Source organism: Leptodactylus fuscus, chromosome 11 (assembly GCF_031893055.1).
Source record: "Leptodactylus fuscus isolate aLepFus1 chromosome 11, aLepFus1.hap2, whole genome shotgun sequence".
Taxonomy (NCBI): domain Eukaryota; kingdom Metazoa; phylum Chordata; class Amphibia; order Anura; family Leptodactylidae; genus Leptodactylus; species Leptodactylus fuscus.
This window is the reverse complement of record NC_134275.1, coordinates 17,637,586-17,664,748: the sequence shown is the minus strand read 5'-3', so window position 1 is coordinate 17,664,748 and position 27,163 is coordinate 17,637,586. Positions and strand designations below refer to the sequence as shown.

The 27,163-nt window shown below is 44.7% G+C and overlaps 1 protein-coding gene across 1 annotated transcript; it reads right to left on the bottom strand.

The window, feature by feature from the left end:
* Positions 1-363: 363 nt before the first annotated feature.
* EDA2R (ectodysplasin A2 receptor) lies at positions 364-27,163 on the bottom strand. The gene is made up of 11 exons (XM_075260858.1): positions 27,126-27,163; positions 12,548-12,675; positions 10,265-10,375; positions 9,110-9,282; positions 6,419-6,504; positions 6,172-6,333; positions 5,778-5,918; positions 3,032-3,483; positions 1,584-1,626; positions 620-802; positions 364-536 (listed from the first exon to the last, which is right to left on the bottom strand). The coding sequence occupies exons 2-11, from the start codon at positions 12,593-12,595 to the stop codon at positions 364-366; spliced, it is 1,572 nt and encodes a 523-aa protein (XP_075116959.1). The 5' UTR covers positions 12,596-12,675; positions 27,126-27,163.

Here is a 27,163-nt window from a genome sequence, read left to right as displayed (position 1 = left end):
TACAGTTACTCTATTACCAAGCCACATGTAAGACGTAATGGAGATACCGGTGACGAGAGTTGGCCGCCTTCTTCATGTGTGCAGGGATAGACTGCCATCTGCTGGACAGAGGTAGACATTGCAAAATACTAAACAAAGTGGGGAAGTCAAATGGCAATAAAATCAGTGATTGTAACCCATTTTAGACATAGCACAATAATTCCCATCTAGATGCATGGCTCTGCAGAATTCGGTTCCTATTCTAGACTTGTTCACTGTGGCTTTACTGCAATATAAAAGGTCAGACAGTCAAAACGTAGAAATGATCCTTCTACACCCTGCAAAGGACCCGTTCATGGACGATGCCTCTGAAACAGAAGTATTTCAGGGCTCAAATTCATCCAGGCCGGAGAGATCTCCAACAAACGGTGTAGACTGAAGTCCAAGGGGTGCAGTAAAATAACACCACGTCATAGGACCCCACATGGGATGAAGCAGCTTGTCTAATGGATACGCACCCGGTAATCTTACTGCATTTTCCGAACAGGCGCCCACTACTGGCCGAAATGTGAACAAATTAAGGTCAAGGCGTCTCTGCGTTGTAGTCTCTGAAGAGTGTGCACCAAGTGCAGCAGCGTACATGAGATGTTGGAGGACAGGTGATCATGCAATGCCCTAAATCCTGCCATGCGATCCACAAGATTTGGCTGAACCCCCAGAGCGATTCCAATGTCTCTGAAATCTTTCACTCCAGGGGTCATTGCGTCCAGTTTATGCGCCAGTGACATAAGCAGAGAATCTGGAATTTGAGAGATGGGAAGACCTGATAGGAAAAGAAAAGATACATTGTTACAGGCAAGCAAGACACTAAGTAATGTCGTTCCAACTTAAGACATCGCTTTATTTCTGGATGCAAAAATCGCTAATTTATTTCACAATAAAGGTTGATATTGAGTAAAGGGGTTTGTCATTAAAGACAATGGGATAGGGGATAAGTGTCAGATCACTGAGGGTCTGGGGCCAATGATCAGAAGAACAGGGCTGTGAAAGTTCGTCAGTTCATCAGTTTTGTTAATTTTGGCAGGGAATGCGTTGGTCTGACAAATTTATTATAACTTCCAGCCGAAACCTACTCTACACTAAAATTGATACCCATGCAAATTGGGGATTAATCTCCCTGAAATGTTAAGGAGCCTCAGCCTCTTGCACCAGAACAGAAAACCATTATAACCGGCGTACACAGCCAGACTTCATCAATCGCTTTGTTTTAGCTAGTGCTGTTTTGGGGGTTTGTGGCATGGGTGCAGAACTTTGCAAATTTTAGGTATTGCAGTTTTCACCACAGGCTTCTCTATAGGACTTGTAAGGGTATGTTCACTCAGAGTTTTTTGATGCGGAATCCGGCTCAAAATCTGCTGCCAAAAACGCTCGCTTCTTTTTTCCGCTAGCTAGTAGCTAAATGCAGTGTGTAGAAAAAAAAGCCTTTGGGTAGAATCACAAATGTGTTAGATTTGTTGCAGAGAATTTCTGAAAGCTGAAAGTGTAAGCCAAGCATAAACTAACACTGATAGGAATAAGAATCCGTATAGAACAATGGCACTTACCTAAAGTCGTGCTATTCAAGCAGGACACAAGATCATCACACATCTATAAAAAAAAAAAAAATTAATAGAATTTTTTTTTATGCAAATATGGGTAAAATCTGCATTATACTCTCAGAATATTTAATTATAAGAGTTGTGCCACCAAAGAAATGTATCTCCTGCCCATAATATTGGGGATAGGTGTCAGACTCCTAGGGAATCCTCTGCAATCAAGATTGTGATATCAGGCACCCCCATAGAAGGAAAAGGAGGCTGGTCACACAAGAGCATCAACACTTATTCACATAGAGGAGAATTTTAGTCCTGGCCATCCTGATTGTTGGGGGGGGGGGGATATCCCTCACTGCTTGGAGTCTATATCGGGACATCTACAACATCTACTTGTAACTGTTAGAAATGCTGCTGCCCATGTGCTGAGTTTTCTCTCTGATAAGCTGAAAGAAAGCCTATGTCCAGCCTGAATGATATTCCTGCTTCTTTCATTGAGGATACGGCAGAAGCTGTCCTGTATTCACTCGACTTCTCACACTGTAAGGCTGGCCTCTATGGTGAGGCGCAGGTCCCTGCACAAAGTAGAGACCTTAAAGCAGAAACTGCACTTATTATGTCAGACTTGCATTATCGGTGCAGTTTCAGTGCTGTGATGACATCATTACCAAGAGTACACAGGTCTGCAGGCCAATACTCTAAGGCAGGGGTAGGGAACCTTTGGCTCTCCAGCTGCTGTGAAACTACAACTCCCAGCATGCTCCATTCACTTCCATGGGAGTTCCCAGAAAAGCAGAGCCAGTATGCATGCTGGGAGTTGTAGTTTTACAACAGCTGGAGAGCCGTACGTTCCCTACCCATGCTCTAAGGCCTCGTTCACATCTGCATCGGTAATCCGTTCGGGGGAGTCCACATCGAGACCCCCAACCGAATGGACTACTGAACGCATTTTGCATTGAGCGATGTGCAGTGAAAGCACACTGACCCCATAGACTATAATGGGGTCCGTGTGCTTGCCGCGAGATCTCTACAGGGAACATGCGGACAGAAAACTACTTCACAATCTACTTTCCTGTCCACATGACTCGTGAGGAGATCTCGCGGCAAGCACATGGACCCCATTATAGTCTATGGGGTCCTTGTGCTATCACTGCACACCGCTTGCAAATGCTTTTGGTAGTCCATTCGGGGGTTTCCCATGCGGACTCCCTGAACAGATTACCAAATGCAGATGTGAACGAAAGGTAACATGGAGGCATCACTTGTCCTGGAGGTAGGATGTTCCCAAAAAATGCATACTCAGCTGGCCACCATTTGTAATGCACAACCCCTTTATTAGTAAAGGAACCATCTGTTCCCACGGTTGTTAGATTAGAGAAATTTGACTTTAGTGTGCAACATAATTGGGATTGCTAATAAGGAGTAGATCGATATTATCTCATAATAACAATTGACCTTACCTCAGTCTGTGTACTTGTGCTAGGTCCGGCTGGCGCGGTGCAAGTACAGGTATGCATCCTCAATTGTTTATGGGGACTCTTGTTAACCCTTAAGTGAACCTGGCTAGCGTCTTCCGATAAGATCTCCAAGTCCATCTCTGTGCACTCTACAGGTGCATGAGACCAGTGCTGCTTCTCTGAGGCACAGGAATGGGTTTGTGTGGAAAGTGGCTCTACTGCACCCTGGCTGGGCTCGGAGGGAGGGCCACACCCGGAGAAGCAGTCGCTGCAACCTGAGTTTCGGATCAATGGTTGAGTCTCTGATACGCTACGGGAATAGTGAGGCTTCAGAGGTGGTGGAGGGATTGCGCAGAGCTCTACTGATGGCGGCAGGGAAGACAGTGCGGAGGAAGCGGTGCAGGAATTTGTGGTAACGTTCTTAGAAATCACATGGACTTCTTCTAGTGGCACTGCTGGGGAACAAAGACAAAATTAAAAAAAAAATTTTCTCACAATGTTCCTTTTACATTACATGTTCTATAATATTGTTATATGAGTACATTGCTAATCTGCATGCTTAAATTATTTTTATGATAACCCTTATTCATACATTAAGGGGTTGGTCCACCTTCTATCCAGCAACAATGCCATTTTTGGCCGTCTGTGTCCTGTAATGCAGCACAATCCCATTCACTTTATTAGGTTTTGGCTGCAGTACCAGATACAGCCCATGTGCGGAGCTATCTTAATTAATCTCATATATCCCTGTTTGTTCTGGATGAAGAATCAGGCTCACATCTGTATTCGGGGATTCCATTCCTCTCGCCACATGAAATATGTGGAGAGAAAAGCGCTGCAAGTGGCACTTTTCTCTCTGCATTTTTTTGTGCGGAAACCACACGAACCCCATTATAGTCTATGGGGTCCATTAGTTTCCTAAGGTAACCGCTTTTTTATACGGATTAGGTTTCCATTTGGTGGATCCACTTGGGGAATCACAAACGCAAATCTGATTCAAAAAGCCTTAAAAGGTTAATTAGATTAGAAGAAGGACTTGCTCTGGACTTGAAGTATCTCCCGTTCTGGAGGACTTGAGTACACTATATATGGAAAGTTTTTCATTTGAATGGCTACAATGTAACACACTGTCTACCAATAAGTATTTGGACACCCATACAAATGAAGATATCTGCGTTCGGGATGTACGTCATGCCGTCCCCCTTTAAATAGGAAACAGCATTGGCATTAGTCTCATGCAGGATGCTACGAAGTGCAGAGTTGTCCGATTTAGAGAAAGGGGTAATTGTGGGGTAACACAGAAATGGTCGATCCTCAAGGGACGTAGCAAGTGAACTGAATTACCCAAAATCAACAGTGTTCTATGTGATTACGAAGTGGAAGGTGAACGGTGATTGTCGTAATATGCCCCAAGTCCCGAAACTGGGAGATAGAGACCAATGACGAGTGCTGGCCAGAGAAACCGCACCCAACCGATGGCTCCCATACACCAGGAGTCTCACCAGGCATCCGGGAGTATTGTGTCACTCAATACCATCTATAAGGAAGCGTCTGCTGGGGTCTACCAACTATTGTATAGGAAGAAATGTTTTTCTGTTCTATCACAGGGGTCCGATGACCATGTCTGTTTATTGGGGTGACAGGAAGAGAACCCTGAAAGATTAGCTGATTTTTCCAGAGGATTTTTTCTATAAGGGCTTGTCTGTGATGGGACTTTCACATCTAAAAGACCCGGTCACATCAAGTATTACAGTTCTTCACTTTATAAGTTAAAGAGATAAAAAGATAAATAATGTCTCGAATTCTAAGAGGTGTCGAAGCAGCAGACCAAGGAATCACATCCTGCTGGTAAAAATATTTATCCAGCTCCGTTCTGTTGGATAAAAGTAGCAAACCCTTGAACAGCAATTCTCACCTGCTATGTGCTTTCTATTATATAGAATGTCACCAACAAAATAATAATAAAAAAAAAACCTCCCCTTGTCACACACCATGGTTTATCAGCAACACATGGCCAAGGTGTTAAGATGTTACTGCCATCTAGTAACAAAATATCAAACTAAGTGACATCACATTTTGGGCCCGTTGAAAGCAACACAACTAAACTAGGGAAGCTTTTTATGACTTTCTATTGTAAAAAAAAAAAAAAAAAAGAATTCTTCAATCTATGAATGTAGCAAGTAGAGAGGAGCAAATTTCCTGAAATTGATTCAAATCGAACTCAATCGTCCATCAGATATGATTTGGTCTCCTAGGACTGTGTCCAACCCCTTTAGCATCAGTATAGGCAATGGCACATTACTGGGACTTAAACGGAGGTTAAGGTGTATTTGAAAAATGTGTCGCACGTTGCGGCTCACGGAAAAAAGTAAGCTAGCGGTCTACATAGACCTCTATTGTGAGGGGGCGGATTCTGACGTGGATTCAGCGCCAAAATCTGCCCCCTCTTGCCCTGTGTGAACAGGGCCTTAGTCTTCATACATCCCTTCTCCTAGTTGAATGTAGAAACAATGCCCATACAGTCAGGCACAGAGGGTAACGGCGACCATAAAATAGCCCTGAACGTAGGCAAGACTTGTGCGTGAAAGGAATCAGTCTAACACAAACGTGTTACAAATAGCTGTACTAGATCAACGAGAGTAATAAAAAGTTGTTACTTCAAGGTCAAGTCATGTCTTTCACGTGTTTACTACTAGCACAGATGTGACGATCTCAGAAATGCTTAGACCATAAAAAAGGAATCCCTCACCTTGTACTTGACTGGGAATGCCAGTTGATCCGAAACAGCATGGAGGGATTTGTTGTTCCTCATGGGCAATGTGTGCTGGTTCCCTGCGTCCTTCATCTACCCTGCCAGGCTGCCCTGCAAAATCTTGCGACCTTCGGAAAGCTGCAAAAATACATATTGAACAACCTAAGCTTATTCAATGAAACATTTTACTAGCGTCAAAGACATCTGGATTACAGGCAAGCACTTCTCTTATTAGTTACGGCCATACAGAGTGAATGTACAAATATTTGTTACCATTTGTCATCATAGCGTGAACAATCATATAGTGAATGCTACATAGACACAAGGAGGGCTCATACACTGATATACAAGCTATTTATCCGGCATCCAGCATTTATATTGCTTGACTCACCTCGCTGGAATTGGCTTTTCAGAAAGCGTCCGCAACAAATGACGGAGATGGTCACCAAGGTCACTAAAATCAATGACATGGCCACCATTACGATAGCCACTAGAAGTACAGGATCCCGAGGAGGAGGGCTAGTACTGGTAGGCTGTACGAGCCGAGGGTAACCTGCAACATTATGAGATTATTCAGACTTCTGCCTGTTAACATACAGCAATCACATTCTCATTTTTTATGGTTAAAAAAAACTTACACTGGCCCTCTGTACGAGGTGTGTGAGGGGTACACGGGAAGCATTCAAGTTCACGAAATCCTCCTATTTGGGTTTTACTGTAAAAGCTGAAAAAAAGACCTGTAGGTTTAGGCCAGTTGAGTCTTCTATGGTGTGCAAATGGTAGTGTGCATGTGGGTCCAATGTGTGCAAATGGTAGTATGCATGTGGGTCCAATGTGCGCAAATGGTAGTATGCATGTGGGTCCAATGTGTGCAAATGGTAGTATGCATGTGGGTCCAATGTGCGCAAATGGTAGTATGCATGTGGGTCCAATGTGCGCAAATGGTAGTGTGCATGTGGGTCCTATGTGTGCAAATGGTAATATGCATGTGGGTCCAATGTGCGCAAATGGTAGTGTGCATGTGGGTCCAATGTGTGCAAATGGCAGTGTGCATGTGGGTCCAATCCTCAGTTCATCTCTATAAGGGTAAGTTCACACGGGGTTTTTTGGTCAGGATTTTGAGGCCGTATGCGCTCCAAAATCCTGACCAAAAAGACGGCTCCCGGAAAAAAGAATGGACATGCTCATTCTTCAGGCCGAGTCGGACTGGACACTCCCTCCTCCAGACTAGGCCCATGCATTGGGCCTAATCCGGAGCGGAGTGCACGACTGGATACCGGTGCAGTCGCAGCTACCCTGCATGAACTTGCCCTAAGAGTGACGTGGTTGTTTTGCCAATCTTATAGACGTGAATGGATCACTGAATTGACACACGTACTACAGTTCCAGTCAAACGGGGGACTCAGGGACCACTGGGGTCTAATGGTTTGCACCCCAGTAATCCTGTGGATCAGTGATATATGGTATTTTTGAGATAAGCTACTAGACAGAGAGGACATTTACTGAAATATGGGGTGAGATAATAAATGACAGACCAAATCACATCATCTTTGACATTGCTTTGATCTCCAACAGTGACTAGGTGCTGAGTTACTATATAGCCGCTAATGGCAGTTATTATTGTCATTTACCCATAGACCATGAATGACTTATAAAACTATGTTATGACTGAACATTATCCTGTACAATAATGTAGATATATATTACTTAAAACCTCTAAAAACCTGACAATTCTTACCCTGACTATAAATGGCAGCCATTAGGTGGAATAATCCAGGTTAACATTAAGTAACTGGACAGGACACTAAACTTTACAATTAAAGGACTTTTTTTATGTTGAGAAGGATGGTAAGTACAGTGCTTGTTAAACCAGACGTAAAGTGCCAAGTGTATTAACCCTTTGCCATGGGTATATGTCATACACAAAGCTACCACTACTAATCCTTTATTCTTCCACAGCCTGACTCTTACGCCTAGTCTTACTCTGATTCTTTCATAAATGGCTTACAGCCAAGGGTGAACAGGGGTTGCAAAGCTCTTTTCATTTGCACAAAATTCTACTGACCACATTTTGAACCATTTATCTTTGGTTGTGACTAATGTGTGACCAAAGATCTCCCTGTCCTTATCCTCCTCTCTCCCCATCATGAGGCTCCCTGTCCTTATCCCTCCCCCCATCAAAAGGCTCCATGTCCTTATGCTCCCCCATCATGAGGCTCCCTGTCCTTATCCTCCCGCCATCATGAGGCTCCCTGTCCTTATCCTCCCGCCATCATGAGGCTCCCTGTCCTTATCCTCTCCCCATCATGAGGCTCCCTGTCCTTATCCGCTCCTCATCATGAGGCTCCCTGTCCTTATCCTCTCCCATCATGAGGCTCCCTGTCCTTATCCGCTCCTCATCATGAGGCTCCCTGTCCTTATCCGCTCCTCATCATGAGGCTCCCTGTCCTTATCCTCCCTCATGATGAGGCTCCCTGTCCTTATCCTCTCCCATCATGAGGCTCCCTGTCCTTATCCTCCCCCATCATGAGGCTCCCTGTCCTTATCCTCCCTCATGATGAGGCTCCCTGTCCTTATCCTCTCCCATCATGAGGCTCCCTGTCCTTATCCTCCCCCATCATGAGGCTCCCTGTCCTTATCCTCCCCCATCATGAGGCTCCCTGTCCTTATCCTCTCCCATCATGAGGCTCCCTGTCCTTATCCTCCCCCATCATGAGGCTCCCTGTCCTTATCCTCTCCTCCCCCATCATGAGGCTCCCTGACCTTAACCTTCCCCTACCATGAGGATCACCTCTTATTAGTAATATCCTCTCTCTGACCGTGTCCACTTTTAATGTAAGTTTTAGTGCTAACCACTAAAAAGGCTAATACCAACCCCACATTATTTCCCATTACTCATCACCACCAGGAATTTGGGAAAGGGTCAAGTATGGTCTGGTCAATGAAAAATGGAGGTTACTGAAGTAACCATATTCCTATTCCTTTTAGGAGTCCTTACACTAGCATATTCTGGCACAGGGGACCTGTAGTCATTAATAATTCCGGCACATCTGAGAGGTCCAGAATCAGCTTAAATTTACATCCCAGCAATAGCTATGAGACCAGGGTTACTGATCCACCTGTGGCCTTTGCCTGCCACACCTATAGGTAACAAATTTCACAGTAAAAACTAAACTCTGCGTGCAGTAAATCGCCACAAAAACGGTAAAAACAAATGAACATTTCACTTTAAGATTAATAAGGGTAATGCAAAGATAGTCAATGGATTGTTACGCCAGCTAAAAAAAACCCAAAAAACTAAAATGTATTAAAATCATCTGCAATCTTACCCTGGCAGACAATCTCCACAAATGGAGTTAGAAGTTAATGTGCAGTTGGCTTTTAGACTGCGGTTTATTACTGCACAATTTTGGCAACGAAGGCAGTGATGGTGTCCTCTGTCTTCTTTGTATCTGCCCGGTCTACAAGGCAGGCACTGCCCGTCTCTCCCACTGCCACAGTCCTACAAGCAAAGTGAACACAATACATGTGACAATGCAACACATAGAACACGGATGGCAGAATCAGAACACCTTGTATATTATTTCCTTTGTATCTTAGGATAGACATGTTTAAATTAATTTGCTCTAGATTTACCAATTGCATCTTGCTATAAATTTGTCCCAAGCCTCAATTGTTCTTCCTGTCATTGCTTCTGATCTTATCCCCCAGCTAATTCTGATTGTACCCCCTTGTTCTTAGTGTTTAGTTTCCTACTAAACCTTATTTAACCACTTCTGTACCGGGCCAATTTCCCTGGAACAAACACGAATAGTGCACGAATCGCGGGGAGCCGTGTCACTCTCGGGCCAAAATATGCCTGCCATGATTGTTGCGGCTTCCGACAGTCGTGGCTTCCCACTCCGGAGTAGCCTCAAATGAATGGGCCGATTCCGGAGGTTGCTGCCGCGAGGCTCGTTGAGCCGCGGTCTCCATAGACCACCATTGTGAGGGGACAGATTATGACGTGGATTCCGCGCCAAAATCCACCCCCTCTGTGCCCGTCTGAACTAGCCCTAAAAGTTTCAAACATGCCCCTCTACCTTCTTTCCTCCAGGCTATACAGATTTAGGGTAAGGACACACGTTCAGGTTCTGAAGTGAAAACTAGAAGTAGATTGAAGATAAGAAGAGACGTGCCATCTGTCTTTACATGTTCTCACTTTTTATGATCAAGTCCTGCTTTTGGCAGCAAAACATGAATGTGTGTCCTTACCCATAAAGAGCGCCTGCCGTCTCAGGTGACTTCAGGATAAGCTGCCATGACAGTGTCCATGAGAAGTAACAACTATTTCTGGTCATTCAGATAAGTGAACTGATTCAGAACAAATCTCATTGCAAAGTCAAGTTTGCACAAACCTAAACACGTTGTGGTTCGGTTCACAAGAAATGGCTAAAATAGAGGTCACCATGTGGAAAGCAGAGAAGGGCTAAAACATTTTGTACCTCCGATAGCTCATAACCTGGTCCACATTGCTTGCAGGGGATGCAGTTTCCTTGTTCATCTTCAAGTTCATTCTTCAAGCAGTCTGCAGCCTCTGAACTGAACAAGCCCATCTGTAGTGACAAAAGTAGTAACTTGTAACCTTAGAGTCTAAGGCCGGGGTCTGGGGACATCTCAGCCCGATAAATTCATTATAACTTGTGTCAGAAAACTAGGTTATAATGAAAATTTACGCCATTTCCATTCTGGTGCTGGGATGACAAGGCTAGAACCTCTTTATATATCAATGCTTTCATGCACCTGTAGGGGCCTTTAGTTAAAGGGGTTGTCCCATCTCAAGGATCCTATCTATACTGGTAGCTTATGTAAATTGAAGACTTTTCCTAAATGTACTGCTTTAGAAATTCTGCTTTGTTTGCCTGCTATGTGACCTTATTCCTCCCATTATTTACACAGCGTTGCTATAACCATGGACCTGTGAGATAGGACAAGCGACGTCACTTACCTGGCAGGACAATAGTTCAGTTAACTGCAATCAATTCAGCTAATTGCAGTTTGCTGATAACTCCCAGTCTGTTATCTCTCTATGTAAACACACAGATAACACTGAGTCCATTCTGTACAAGCATCTGTATATTATCTGATCTGCATAAGTGTTGTCAAACTTCACCGGCCTATTTAGCAAGAGGGAGTCAGGGGAATTACAGGACGTGAGATGAAGAGACTTTAACCAGACTGCTGAAACACCAAGATGGGAAAACCCCTTTAAGAGGACCTCCACCAAATCCAAAATTGTCTAGTATTTAGGGAAGCTGTATGCTCAATACCAGTCAGTTTAATGGGGGGCAGTATACTCCTGGACAACCCTTTAAAGTGATTCTACCATTAAACTACTTTTTTTTCTAATTACCACGTCGGAATAGCCTTAAGAAAGGCTATTCGTCTCCTACCTTTAGACGTGGTTTCCGCTGTGCCGTTCCGTAGAAATACCGGTTTTAACCGGTATGCAAATGAGCTCTCCGCAGCAATGAGGGCGGGCCCCAGCGCTAAAAGGCCGATAAGCGTATCCCCATTGCTGCCCAAGAGCTCTTTCCTGCGCCGCCTCCTTCTTCTGCAGCAACTCTGCCTTCTCTTGCTCTTGTAGTTCGATACAGGAGCATAGAGAGGCCACCCCAAGATGGCCGCCGGCCGGCTCCTGTATTGAACTGCAAGAGCGCGGCCATTTTTGGGTAACCGCTCTTGCAGTTCAATACAGGAGCCGGCCAGCGGCCGTTTTGGGGTAGCCGCTCTTGCAGTTCAATACAGGAGCTGGCCAGCGGCCATTTTGGGGTAGCCGCTCTTGCAGTTCAATACAGGAGCCGGCCAGCGGTCATTTTGGGGTAGCCGCTCTTGCAGTTCAATACAGGAGCTGACCAGCGGCCATTTTGGGGTAGCCGCTCTTGTAGTTCAATACAGGAGCTGGCCAGCGGCCATTTTGGGGTAGCCGCTCTTGCAGTTCAATACAGGAGCCGGCCAGCGGCCATTTTGGGATAGCCGCTCTTGCAGTTCAATACAGGAGCTGGCCGGCGGCCATTTTGGGGTGGCCTCTCTATGCTCCTCTATAGAACTACAAGAGCAAGAGAAGCCAAAAGAGGCGGAGTTGCTGCAAAACAAGGAGGCGGCGCAGGAAAGAGTTCTGGGCAGCAATGGGGATGCGCTCATCAGTGTTTCAGCGCTGGGGCCCGCCCTCATTGCTGCAGAGAGCTCATTTGCATACCGTTTCCGGTATTTCTACGGAACGGCACGGTGGAGACCACGTCTACAGGTAGGAGACAAATATTCCGACGTGTTCATTAGAAAAAAAGGTAGTTTAGTGGTAGAATCCCTTTAAATGTTGAGGCCACATACAGGGCAACACGGTGGCTCAGTGGTTAGCACTGCAGCCTTGCAGCGCTGGAGTACTGAGTTTGAATCCTGCCAGGACCAACATTTGCAAGGAGTTTGTATGTTCTACCCATGTTTGTGTGGATTTCCTTCCATTCTACAAAGACATACTTAAATGAAAGAAAAAAAAAAATACATTGTGATCCCTATATGTTGTGAAAAAACAGATATTTTTGCCTCTGTATCTTGTTATAATTTCACCACAGATTTTACCCCGCTATACTCAAAGCTGCAGTGAAATTTTGTAGAAGAAACAGACACGGAGAGGGTTAAAAAAGCCGAAGTTCAGGTTAATAAAATCTCAGTCCTATTATACTGTAATCCACTACAGATTTTCCACGTGCAAAACAAAACTGTCCTACCTTAAAGACGAGAAGAATGCAGATGAGCGGACAGATATGCGCCATCATCCCAAGACATATGACGATCTGAAGAGCCAGGCAGAAGCTTGCTGAAGAAAATCTGTGTTGATCTCTGTCTTAGCCTGTAACTATTGGAGAACAGTATGTTAAGACGGTGCCATACTTCCATTCATGACATTGAAACAGCTGACTTAAAGGAGCTTCCCACACTAAAAACATTGATGACTTCTCCTTAAAGATAGATCACTAATATCACATCTGTGGGGGTCTGAAACCTGGCACCCACGTGGAATAGCTGTTCACTACACAGACAATGGAGCAGGAAGCAGACAGCTCCGTTCTCTGTGTAGTGGTAGAAGCGAGTCATAGCAGCTCAGCCCCCATTCAAGTAAATGGGAGGTAAATCTGGTCCAGCAACTACAAAGAGAACAGAGCTATCTGCTTCCTGCTCTATTCACTGAGCCCACCCTAGTAGTGAATGGTTACTGGGCTGCACTGCTCAGTGTCTATAGCACATAACCCCATTGTCACATAATGGATCCTTGAGTAGGGATGAGCCGATCTTGAGATTTCAGGATCGATTTTAAAATCCGAAATCCGATCATTTTCCAGTGAAATTTGCTCGATCGCCGATCGGGATCCGATCTTTCCCAATCCCTCAACCCTATTAAAAATATATACATAAATAGGGTTGAGCCGATCTTGAGATAACCTCTGACCTCGATCCCGCCGGAAAAGATCGGGATCGGAATTCCGATTGCAATCGTGAAATTTACTTGATCGCCGATTGGAATCCGATCCTAATCATTCAACCCTACCATGAGGTTTCTGCTTTTTTTTTTTTTAAATACTGAATAGAAAATTTTGCTGGCTACCCTGCTCTGACCATCAAAGAGCAATGGAAAATCTCACAAGTGTGAACAAGGCTAGCTATGCACCAGCCGCTATTTCCAGTGTCCCCCTCAGCCAAGTATGCATGTTTATTTTATAGGGTAGATTAGAATAAGCCTTAGCGTAAAATGTCCTTCTACCCTTTAGGTGACTGTCAGACCACCCACATACATAGAAGATCAGCGGCTGTTCTTGCTGGAGTAAAGTATACGGTATTATATCACTAGGAATTAGTGGTGGAATAGATCAGGGTAACTGCTGGCCTACAGTACAGGTTGGCATCATGTTGGGCAGTAGACAGTTACCGTTCTCTGAAGCAAGGTGGTAATGTCTGAAGGCCTAGAGATATGACACAGGGGTTGTACCTGTAACATATCCTAATCCTGTGCACTCCGGTTGCCGGGTCTCAATGTTCTGGCCTCACAACATGTTAGGAGTAGGCAGCGAAAAGCCAGAAAGAGGTGAAAGGATTGCAATGGATATGTTTTCGGGGATTGCGTGGGCGGCACAGACTGGACACACATTAACTCTACACTGCCGAAGGTTTTAGTAGACGCAGTCTGACAGTCTAGCCGGGAATCCAAGGACGTTTATAACTAGTCACAAGTAAGTCGTCTACAATGATATCAAATGCAGAGAGATGGCGAATGGTGACCGGAGCAGACCATGGTCCTGGTCAGTGGTGGTTATAGTAGAAGAGTCATGGTCAAGGCTTAGAGTTGGTTTCAGATCTAGATGCCAGCCAGTCTTCTGATGGCGATTGCCTTGTTTTTGTTGGCACCAATATGGGATCTCTTCAAAGATACACTGCACGGCTCCGGTCTGAGCATCTTCTTTATAATTCTTTAACACATGGGTCCACCTGAACGCAACTCTACGCCACTAAGGAAATGGCAGAGATTTCTGGTCTACATATCAGAAAATGGCCGTGAGTTACAGTAAATATGACACCCAGTCCCAGTCCAACCTTATATATATATATTGAGATTGAGAAGAACACCTCTGACCCCACCTTAAAGACCATTTTTTCCAAGTATTTCTTTTACATAGTATGGAAGCTGCCCCTCTATAAGGAGACCGACCCTTATCCAACCAAAGACCACAATTATGAGCAAATTTGTCAGTGGGAGACCCTTCTAAAAAGACCACACATTGGACCTGCATACACTATGAGATCAACATGGACGCAGCTCATTGCTGTACTACATCACTGGACTACCAGAGACTTGCAAGAATATCAGGGGAGAGAAGCTGCCGCGTCAATCAATCTGCTACTGAGGTGCCCAAGATGCGTGCCCGCAGTCCCAATTTTGCTTAAACAATCCAGTGAACTAGTTCACTAAAGGAACACAGGTATTTTGAGGTGTTCCTTGGCAGGTTTGTCAGTTCCGTTGTTGGCCTAGGATATGTCAGCAAGTATAGTCAAAGAAAGAAGTGAAGGGGAAAATGAAAAAATAAGTCATGTTGGTGTCTAGGGATGACAGGGGAAGTCATGCTGAGAATCAAAATTTAAAGGATATGTCCTGGGACGAGAGGAACCATGCTGTGGACTAAGATTTAAAGGAATGCTAGTTCCTTGAACTAGGAAATGTATAGGTCAAAAGGGATGAGGCCCCATATGCGGCGCGCAGAGCACGCCGCGGCAAATTTAGCTCCGCCCACTCTTATGTTGACTCTGCCCATTCTCATTCATTTTTCATGTGCTTCCACACAGTATAATCCTCCTACAGTCACCTGTACATTATATGTCCCCTCGCCATCTCTCCCCCAGTTTCATATATACCCTTCATCTGCCCCCAGTTTCATGTTCCCCCATCTCTGCCCAGAGCTTCATGTCCGTCCATCTCTGCCTCCAGTGTCATGCCGTCCCCCCCTTCATCTGCCCCTTCATTATGTTCCACCTTAATGTTTAAAACAAAAAAACCCACTTATATTCCCCTTCCAACACTCCCCCACCGCTCTCTACACAGTTTAGCTTACTCATATAGTTGTAGGCGTGATGTGACGTCATCACATCGCGGCCACACATACAGAAGCCACAGCACAGCATTAAAGCAGTAGTTGGCTGTGACAGCTTCTGCTTTAATCGCCTGTGTGTTCAACTCATCGGCGTCCTCCGGGCGCCGATCAGTTGAAACCGGGACATAACTCCCACCGACCGGGACGGTTGGGAGGTATGCTTTAGGCGACCCCTGTGTTTTGGTCGTTCAACCCCCGCTGGGGTCGCGACCCACAGGTTGAGAACCGCTGTTCTACATAATGTATTGATATATAGAGATATACGTAAGACACCGGGGAATTCATCAAAAGGCTTCTGTCAAAAAAATGCCTGAATTTCCACCTAACTTCTTACTTACTGTTAGCCATATTTATCAACTTTTTACATTATTTCCAGTAATATTTTGACTTTTTGTGTATAAGGGGGCGTGGCCTGTATTGAATTGAGAAATTAGTCAAATTCATCAATTGCGCTTATTTCAAATACCAACATTGCATCACCCTGAACCTAGCGTAATCCTCTATAAAGATGCAGTATACACAAACTGCACAGAACAAAAAGACGCAACACCTAAGGATTTACATCCAAACATAAACCAACCCTTAAAATGCGCAATATACAAGCACTGCGCCTAAAAAAAAGTCGCAATGCCACAGGATTTGCACCAAATGATATAAATGACAGACACGAAGAGCGGTGAGAAGTTTTCTAATCCCTTCACACCTCTGGAGTTATTCACACTGTGAATGACTGGATAAATTACATCACATTCCTAAATAGCACCCCCCCCCCCCTTTTTTTTTATTTTTTGAAAACTGCACCAAAACCATGAAGGATCTGTGACTATTTGATGAATTTTGGCAATAGTCACAGTAAAGGGACCAGTGACGTCACTCGAAATGCGGCGGCAGACACCAGAGCGCCGGGGACACCGAGGCCCTTCCTTGGCCTCCTCCCAGGGTCATGAACTTTGGGACAACCCCTTTAATGGAAAGTTGAATAGAATAAATCTTTAAATAGACGGGGATCCCCCGCAATGTCTGCACTGAGGCTGTAAATACTAATACATGGACTGAGGAGGCCATGAGACACGCAGGAAAAATGAGATGACATGAGGATTTGCAGTACAGAATCTGCTCAGAGTTACAGTCACATGCAGCAGATTTGTTGAAGAAATTTCTGACGCATTATATATTCCACTTTTCTAAATGGCGCAAGGTAGATAGCGGCCTTACTACATATTCTGCCTTAGGGCCCAGCAGCTTCAAGTTACAGCTCTGTGACTAAGCCCCCTACCTTGCCTGTGGTTGCCACCCAAAATGACAGGTCCACACGTGTAATGAACATTGATGAAACCACCTTAGGCCCGGGTCACATCCACGGAACTACAGGAGCGTACTGCGCATGTGTAAGCGGCCTTCAAAAAATGTCCGCCGGCCGGCCTGTGCACTCAGCTTTACCTGCGTCCCGATGGCAGAGCCAACTGCGTGGGCGCATAAGTCTGACCCCAGCCCAGCCGGAAGAAGAAGATGAAGAGGCGGTTGCTTGAAGAAGATGGAGGTGTCGCTGGTGAGAGTTCTTTCACAGCATTGGGGAAACCCCCAATGCTGTTTGAGCACTGAGGCCCGCCCCCAGTGCTGCGAGAGAACTCATTTGCATACTGACAAAAAACTGATTTTTCACCAAAAGTTGGGCCGGAGACCACTTATAAAGGTAGGAGACGAATAGCCTTTGTTAAGGCTATTCCGACATGTGAACTAGAAAAAAATGAGTTTAAATGGTAGAATCCCTTTAAAAAGCGGTTACCTGGAAGACCTGCGGACACATAGACTATAATGGGGTCCATGTGGTTTCCACACGAAACATGCAGAGAGAAAAGTGGTGCTTGCAGGACTCTCAGAAAGCCCGCAGACTTATTTGCTGCGTTTTGCTACATGGGGCCTTGGCATATGGATTACAAGTTGATATTCTCAGCTGCATGACTGTACTTTGACACAAGTAAGGTAGGTTCGTTTCCTCACTAAACGCCCCTATCGACAATTTGCTGCTCTGGTTGATATGGTTATCTAATGAAATCTTGGAATTCTCAGGAAAGGTGAGGAATTTCTATATGTTTCACAACAGATTCTATACATGTAACTTTAGGCAGGAAGTGAACTCTAATAAAACAGACCTGTGCTGGCATGCTGTGGGTTCCTGCTTCACTTATATACACTGTCAAGGTTGGCCTGCTATACGCCCAGTATACGCCCTGCTATACGCACAGTATCAGCTGGAAAGTTAAAGGGATCCTATCTTTCAAACCCTTTTTTCTCTAACCAACACGTCGGAATAGCCTTAGGAAAGGATATTCTTCTCCTACCTTTCGTTGTCTTCTCTGCGCCACCATTCTCTTGATATTCCAGTTTTTGTCGGTATGTAAATTAGTTCTCTTGCAGCACTGGGGGCGGACCCCAGGGCTCAAACAGCACTGGGGGTGGCCCCAATGCTGCGAGAGAACTCTACAGTGCCGCCTCAATCTTTATCTGGAACAAGGTCTTCACCGTGTCTTCTTCTGGCAGTGTCTTCTAACTTCTAGGCCTAGGGCAAGTCGACTGCGCATGCCCGCTGGCCACGAGAAAATGGCCGCTTATAATACTGTGTAAGTGCCCATTTTTCTTGTGGCCGCGAGCATGTGCAGTTGGCTTCGCCCTAGAAGTTAGAAGACACTGCCGGAAGAAGATGCGGTGTGGACATCGTTCCAGACAAAGATGGAGGAGGCGCTGGAGGGTTCTCTGGCAGCATTGTGGATGCCCCCAGTTTGAGCGCTGGAGCTCGCCCCCAATGCTGCGAGAGAACTCATTTACATACCGACAAAAAACGGAATATCAAGCGAACAGCGGTGCGGAGAAGATAAAGGTAGGAAAAGAATAGCATTTCTTTAGGATATTCCGTTGTGTTAGTTAATAAAATAATAAAAAAAAGAGTTCGAAAGATAGGATCCCTTTAAATAGTTTGCCAAAAACTATAGCAATATAATAAATGTTGGCTTTCCTAATTGACAAGCTATGTGTTTAATGTAAAAAATAAATGTACAATCTGCCAAATGTATGACTGAGGAAGGTCTAAAAATGTGTATTTGACCTCATTATAATATATGGGCGCAATATTGACCGGTTTCCATTAATCTTACAAAATACGCATGCCAAATTTTGGCGGGTTCACACAGGGTTTTTTTGGTCAAGATTTTGACGCAGAATCCACGTCAAAATCCAGCTAAAAAAAAAAAGCCTCCCATTGGGTTCCTTTTTCCGCGAGCAGTTTGTTCCCAATCATGGAAAAAAGAAGCTACAGTACATGCCCTTCCTTAAGGCGCAGAACCCACGACGCAACACCTTCTGGATCGACTAGGTCCATTCATTTGGGCCTAATCCGGACCGACAAAAACTGCCACGGTCTTGGAAATCGCCGCATGCATTTTAAAGCAAAGTGGGGATGGGATTTGCTAGGCTGTAAACCATGGCGTTTATGCCACGTAGGGCCCCGGCCTTAGAGTTGGCGCCCTGATCAACAAGCAAACTATAGCGAGGTTCACTTTAGCACTTTGTCTCCGCTCGGGGATTTCCTTTCCTATTCTGCTTTAAAAATGCAGAGAGCAAAGTCCTGCAAGCAGAACTTCTCTCTTTGCATTTCTTTCGCCCCTTTCGAGTGGAAACCAGGAGGACCCATTATAGTCTATGGGGTCAGTGGGTTTCCAAATGTAACCTCTTTTTTTAAGTGAACTAAGTTTCCGCTTAGGGAATCCCGAACGCTAGTGTGAACCTAGTATATGGCCGTCTTCTTGCAATTTTTAGAAATAATTTTAGTTTATATACAGTCCTATGAAAAAGTTTGGGCACCCCTATTAATCTTAATCATTTTTAGTTCTAAATATTTTGGTGTTTGCAACAGCCATTTCAGTTTGATATATCTAATAACTGATGGACACAGTAATATTTCAGGATTGAAATGAGGTTTATTGTACTAACAGAAAATGCGCAATATGCATTAAACCAAAATTTGACCGGTGCAAAAATATGGGCACCTCAACAGAAAAGTGACATTAATATTTAGTACATCCTCCTTTTGCAAAGATAACAGCCTCTAGTCGCTTCCTGTAGCTTTTAATCAGTTCCTGGATCCTGGATGAAGGTATTTTGGACCATTTCTTTCTACAAAACAATTCAAGTTCAGTTAAGTTTGATGGTCGCCGAACATGGACAGCCCGCTCTCAAATGATCTGAAAACAAAGATTGTTCAACATAGTTGTTCAGGGGAAGGATACAAAACGTTGTCTCAGAGATTTAACCTGTCAGTTTCCACTGTGAGGAACATAGTAAGGAAATGGAAGACCACAGGGACAGTTCTTGTTAAGCCCAGAAGTGGCAGGCCAAGAAAAATATCAGAAAGGCAGAGAAGAAGAATGGTGAGAACAGTCAAGGACAATCCACAGACCACCTCCAAAGAGCTGCAGCATCATCTTGCTGCAGATGGTGTCACTGTGCATCGGTCAACTATACAGCGCACTTTGCACAAATAGAAGCTGTATGGGAGAGTGATGAGAAAGAAGCCGTTTCTGCACGTACGCCACAAATAGAGTTGCCTGAGGTATGAAAAAGCACATTTGGACAAGGCAGCTTCATTTTGGAAACAAAAATTGAGTTGTTTGGTTATTAAAAAAGGCATTATGCATGGCGTCCAAAAAGAAACAGCATTCCAAGAAAAACACTTGCTACCCACTGTAAAATTTGGTGGAGGTTCCATCATGCTTTGGGGCTGTGTGGCCAATGCCGGCACCGGGAATCTTGTTAAAGTTGAGGGTCGCATGGATTCCACTCAGTATCAGCAGATTCTTGAGAATAATGTTCAAGAATCAGTGACGAAGTTGAAGTTATGCCGGGGATGGATATTTCAGCAAGACAATGATCCAAAACACTGCTCCAAATCAACTCAGGCATTCATGCAGAGGAACAATTACAATGTTCTGGAATGGCCATCCCAGTCCCCAGACCTGAATATCATTGAACATCTGTGGGATGATTTGAAGCGGGCTGTCCATGCTCGGCGACCATCTAACTTAACTGAACTTGAATTGTTTGTCCAAAATACCTTTATCCAGGATCCAGGAACTGATTAAAAGCTACAGGAAGCGACTAGAGGCTGTTATCTTTGCAAAAGGAGGATCTACTAAATATTAATGTCACTTTTCTGTTGAGGTGCCCATACTTTTGCACCGGTCAAATTTTGGTTTAATGCATATTGCACATTTTCTGTTAGTACAATAAACCTCATTTCAATCCTGAAATATTACTGTGTCCATCAGTTATTAGATATATCAAACTGAAATGGCTGCTGCAAACACCAAAATATTTAGAACTAAAAATGATTAAGATTAATAGGGGTGCCCAAACGTTTTCATAGGACTGTAGAGTGCACAAAAACAGGGCAATGTACATCCTGTGTGATACTACCAATGCTAACAGACTGGACAATAATATACTTGTAGTCAGTACTCCGATTAGTCAGCCACAAATATCCCATCCATTACCAGTTTCTGATGAAACAATAAATTGCAAACTGTATTTTTCTATGGAAAGCCATATTGTAGCTTTGCAGGTCAGAGTCACCTCTACTTTTCATGTGGTGAAGACACTGGATTTTCTGGCCAGAGCTAATAATTGTGCTATGGGCTAGACATGATGTCACCTTACAACATGCCAGCGGATGAGACTGCCTGCTGCTCCGTCATCTGCTTGTACCAGTAATGGTAATAATGGATAACTATGATTTTCTGCTCCATTGCTCTCCCAACTGTTCAGAGTGGTTGGATGGAGAATATATCTGACATGTATCTGCTGCCTAGAAGTAAGGTACAGAGCCAAGACACACAGTAATAAATGAAGGCTATATAATGTGCAGAATTAGATAGCTTATATGCTGCATATAACAGGTGATTCTCACTTTATTCTTTAATATGTATCTTTACATAGTTTATTAATAGTCAGATTGTACGAAATTCTGAGCATCTAAACATATACTGTATGCATATCGCCAAGGACTATGACACTTGAGTAATGGAACTTAGGCTGGTCTTACACGGCCGTAATGGAAGTCCGCAATTGAGGGTTTTCAATTGCGGACACATTATATTCAATGCGGCTTCTTACATCACCAGATATTTTATCTGTGGTGTGGCCGGGCCGCAACTGTGATCTGCAATTTATAGAACATGTCCGTAATGGCTGTGAATTGCGGCACTGCACGGACTCACCCATAGAACTCTATGGGCGAGTGTGGCAGAACACGGACATCTGCGGAGTCTATGTTGCTGATCAGCAACTTGCGGATCGTACATTCAATATTGTCGTGTAAGACCAGACTAAATGATATGTAGCCGTAATAATGCTAAGAGAGACATTACTATTACATGACTATTACCTGTCTTCCATATATAAATAGCGAATTTAGGGTTTTATTTTTACAGCATTCACTGTAAGGTACAAATTACAGGTTCCTTATGTTCTTGGTTCAGCATGATCCCTTTCATACCAAACGCATTCACTTTTTGCCATACCTTTACAAAAATCCAAAACTATGCCCACAATTATTTTATTCTGACACCTGTATCTTTTTACTGTGGATTTCCATGTGTAACCGCTTTTTAAGCAGACAGGGTCTCATTTACATGAGACTTTTTTCAAGGCGTAAAAATACTCTTAGGCTCCGTTCCCACGGAGTAACGCGCCGCGCATTCAGACACGTATACATGTGTCAGAGTGTGAGCACTCAAAACAGATGCCATTCACTTCAATGTGTGCAGGCTTTCGGGCGCTACACATTAAAATCAATGGGAGGCTTTTTAACCCATTGATTTCAATGTGTAGTGCGCGTGAGCCGGCACACATTGAAGTGAATGGGATCTGTTTTGAGCGCTCACACTCTGACAAGTGTATACGTGTCTGAATAGGCCTGGTTCACATCTGCGTTCGGTATTCCATTCAGGGAGTCTGCTTGGGGACCAACTCCTGAACGGAATACCGAGCGCATTAAAAAGCGATTACCTAAGAAAACACACGGACCCCATAGACTATAATGGGGTCCATATGTTTTCCGCTCGGTATCTGCACGGAACAAGCGGTGAGAAACTACTGCTTCAAGTACTTTTCTTTCGGCATGATTCATGCAGAAAGCACACGCACCTCATTATAGTCTATGGGGTCCATGTGTTTTCTTAGGTAACCGCTTTTTAATGCATTCAGTATTCCGTTCGGGGCGGGGGTCCCCAAGCAGACTACCTGAATGGAATACCGAACGCAGATGTGAACCAGGCCTTACAGGTTTCATTGCAACCTCTAGCTGGAACATGTCTGGGCAGCACTAGACTACCACCTAGACATCTACCAGATCACCAATGGAAAACACAATGAACATTTGCAAAGTACACATAGAAGTGGGATAGATAGCGTGTCTCTTCATGTTAATAAATTTGTGTTCTACTCTCTCAGTTTCTGCCCAGTGGGGCCTTAGACTCTTTCACTAATGTTGCAACCCCAAAAGCGCCACAACCGGGACTTTTTGCAACTAGAGTTTGTATTTGCATCACCCCCTAGGATACAATGCAACTCTATTCACTAGCATTAGTGAAGGAGTCGCAGGACAACCCGGCAATATTTGGTCACATGATGAGAGTAACGCCATGTAGTCGTAGCCTAAAACCCTTGTTCCATGCACCATGATCATGAATTTCTACCGATCTCATCTATCCAAACTGAACAAATTTCCAGTGGAAGAAGTATTTGCTATATGCACTGCCACACTTTACCTATGATATCCTCCATTACTTTGTATTGACAGATAAGTGTGTCCTGTGACGTTGTCAATCTTCTTTATACTATACTTATGTTGTCAAATGCAAAAAGGTGAAATATTTCCTCTAGTCCTGAGACTACATCTGTTGTTTCTGATCCTGAGAAGTTACTATATAGACAGTAGGGAGACGACGTAGGGGGTTATACAGTACGGTATGAGTCACTTGTCATATTTTTGCAGTTACTAATGAACAGGTGACAACAAGCGTCGCAATGGAAGACATAGTAGAAGATGCAGGACAGGACTCTGCCTCTGAATCGCCTGCCAGGGGATTGTGCAATGCCGGGGCGAGTGACAGGTGGATGTGGTTTGGTCTCATAGTGGCCGAAATGAATGAGACCAGTGACTGGAACTTGAACTGAGTTGTTTTTCTGATACTAGAGGGAGTAATGTATGAAGCCCTGCGCTCTAGAATTCTGGCATAAAGAAGTTGCAAAAAGACAGACCTGTAACTTTTGCACCATTCTTGCACTAACATTTTGGACCTTATTTACAACACACTCTGCACTTGGCCAAAGTTTGGATGTTCAGGCTACATTCACACACCCGTACAGATTCTCAGCGTGTTTTTCAGAACCAAGTTGGCATCTGTTTATTTTCACAGACACATTGACATTCAATGGAAAAAGTCGGGTCAGAGAAAACAGAGCCATGTTTCCAATGAAGAAGTAGAGCGTGCCATATTTTTTCACAGATCATGAATTCCAGGTGTGAATAGAGCCTAAGTCTGTCAAGCAGAAAAAAAACGACTGCGAGGCTAAGGCCTGGTTCACATCTGTGTTCGATATTCCGTTTGGGGAGTCCGAACGGAATACCAAACGCAATTACAAGCGCTGTGCAGTAAAAGCACACAGACCCCATAGACTATAATGGGGTCCGTGTGCTTGCCAATCCAATCATGCAGGTAGATTGTGAACTACTTTCCTGTCCACACATCCCTGCGGAGATTTGGAGGCAAGCACACGGACCCCGTTATAGTCTATGGGGTACGTGCGCTTTCACTGGCATACCGCTTGCAGTTGTGTTCGATATTCCATTTGGGGGGCTTCATGCAGACTCCATGGACGGAATCCAAACACAGATGTGAACGAAGCCTCAGGCCCAACGTAGCTCCATACAGCAAAAAACTGCTATGGGAAAAACTGCGGCGGCAACACATCACGGCTTTTCCTGCAGCACTTTTCCCAGAAATTCCCTAGAGGTTTCCTTTCTGTTTCCATTACGCCTATAGGGAAACCGCCATACATATAATTGATATGCTGCGATTTCCAAAACGGCAACCGTTTTGGGAATCACAACATATCCGCTACATGTATTTTATTGTAAGGGTGCATTCACACGATGTAACGTGCAGCGTGATCTGGCATGTATACGGCGGAGTTTGCGCGCCGCATAGCTCCCATTCATTTCAATGGGAGTTAGGATCGTTTACGCCGCGTTATTTTGTGGCCGTGATTTTGCGGCCGCAAAATAACGCGGCGTATACGATCCTAACTCCCATTGAAATGAATGGGAGCTCTTACGGCGCGCAAACTCTGACACGCCGTATACGTGCCAGATCACGCTGCACGTTACATCGTGTGAATGCAAGATTCGCTGGAATCCCATTCACTTTGCTAGGACTGTAGAATGCTGCGGTTCTTTCCGTTAACGCCACGGGCAGCCCCGGCCTTAGGGTGTATTCACTTTTCTTTTCTGTTATGGAGGAGGGGGCAAGGTGATGGACACAAACCTGATCCTGGTGTACCCTACTCACTTTTTCTTTAACAGAATGTGCAATGGAGGCTCCTTAAATAACCTATGATGCAGATGTGAACATAGGCTTACTGGAACCTGCTGATGGATGTCCGGCACATCAGGGGCGAAAGAAAGTCCCTGTGCCACATCCAAAGAGATCAGCATTAAAAGGACCTATGGCTGGTGGGGGGGCCTTTATTCAGCTTTTCCAGTATCTACCCAGCTTTCTTATTATTTCAATTTTGAGCCCATTTCTTTCACAACATTTCGATCATTTTCTGTAAACGCCCTTACAACTAGTCCTACCCACAACCATGTCCAAATCCACTGTATTTACACGAACGCGTTTCCCACCCACCACTCTCTAGTATTATGTAAAGATATGTCCACTAGCAACATTTGTCAGGCAGATTTTTCTCAAATGTATACATAAAGTTCAACTGTTTAGCTTTATAATCTAAATTATAAATATAAAATATATTAATATTTGTAGTTCTTTACATATAAGGAACACAACCTTAATAGGCATTGCATTGCTACAATCATTTAACTCCTAATATTAGCTGAAACCTGAGGTCGCCTTTACAAAGCGTGTATTCAGACAAAGCAGTTCTACTGTAAGCAACTTCAGCACAGCACAATGCTCCATGCAGACCAACGTGCACTGACCCATTACTGTCTATGGCCTTATACATAAGTCCGACAGCCTAGGGCAAAACTTAGGACAGGTCGTATACCTGGCTGGACTCACTGAAGGAAATCACTGGGTTCATGGAGGCGTAGGAATATCATCCAAGTGTTTTACTACGGACCCTGCACAACAAATCTGGGCAGCTCTGGGGAGTCCTGAATGATGCCGGTGACATAACCACAATCCTCACGGGACACGGGTACAAGCTTTTTACCCTGGTGAGCTGTCCAAATCAATAATAATACATTTTATTTATATATCACCAACATATTCCGCAGCACTGTACAATTTCGGATACAAACAGGTGAAGGCCCCATGTCCAAGAACAAGTCCCTTGTTTTCCAGTATCTCCGCACAGAGCGCCCCATAGCCGTCAACACCCCAAAAATCCACCGGTAATGGTTAGCCATGAGGTTCATTCATTCATTTACCTGCAATCTAATAGACAACAGGGGGCGCTGTGAAGGTGATAGGGCGCCTGCGCAGATACATGAGTCGTAGACATGGTATGGCCGCCCCCGGTCCAAAGATCCCAATTCTTTCCACTTCAAAGCCCACCTGTGCTGAAGCGCCGACCAACAGCTCCTTCCACCGTGTCAGAACCATCCAGAGAGTCTGGTGTCTTAGGCCAAACCTTGAAGCTTCAGGTGAAGACAGGTGAGCCATAAAACAGGAGCCCCCTGACATCACCCTGAGCCCCTCTCCCTATATAATATATATATATATATATATATATATATATATATATATATATATATATATATATATATATATATCCGTGTGTGTCCAGCCTGCCCTTCTCCCCCTCAGGTCCCCACATAGTTGGCATGTTTGCCCAGCCGCCCACCACCTTCCATAGCAGTGTCTCAGAGGTATGCTATCCTATGGGGGCAGACATGGCAGCGCGGAGTGTGCGGGACCCGAGCGCTGCCTACAAGCCCTGACTTGTTCACGAGCACATGTCCCTGCCCCGCCGCCCCCTCAGCCTAAAAATACCCCCCAGCCGCCTGCAGACTGGACCAGTGAGCCCTGTCCCATCCCAGAGCTGCAGAGCGCACACATACAGGACTATACAGTGTATACAGTGTTACTATACATTAGATACATTGTTACTATACAGTATATACAGTGTTACTATATCCCAGCACTGCTGTCCCCAGTATACAGGCACTGAGACCAGAGCACACACTCCAGGCTATGCTGCTACTGGCACACACAATGGCAGCACTCGGGGTACAGACCACTAGCAGCCCCCCAATACCTGGCACAGCAGCCACACATAGCCCGGGCATGTCCTTGCACACCTCACTGCCAGTCTATGATCCTGTCAGCGCCTCCCCCGGGCACACTATTCCCCATAGGCTGTCACTTACTTGAGGTAAATCGCTGGGACTTGTGAGACTCGGGCTCA

Excerpts from the sequence above, each read along its gene's own strand:
- EDA2R (XM_075260858.1), bottom strand. The coding sequence starts at position 12,595 with ATGATGGCGCATATCTGTCCGCTCATCTGCATTCTTCTCGTCTTTAAG. Across the intron at positions 9,283-10,264 it reads CAGGTTATGAGCTATCGGAG|GACTGTGGCAGTGGGAGAGA; the intron begins GTACAAAATGTT and ends CTTTGCTTGTAG. Across the intron at positions 3,484-5,777 it reads CATTCCCAGTCAAGTACAAG|CAGTGCCACTAGAAGAAGTC; the intron begins GTGAGGGATTCC and ends TTTGTTCCCCAG.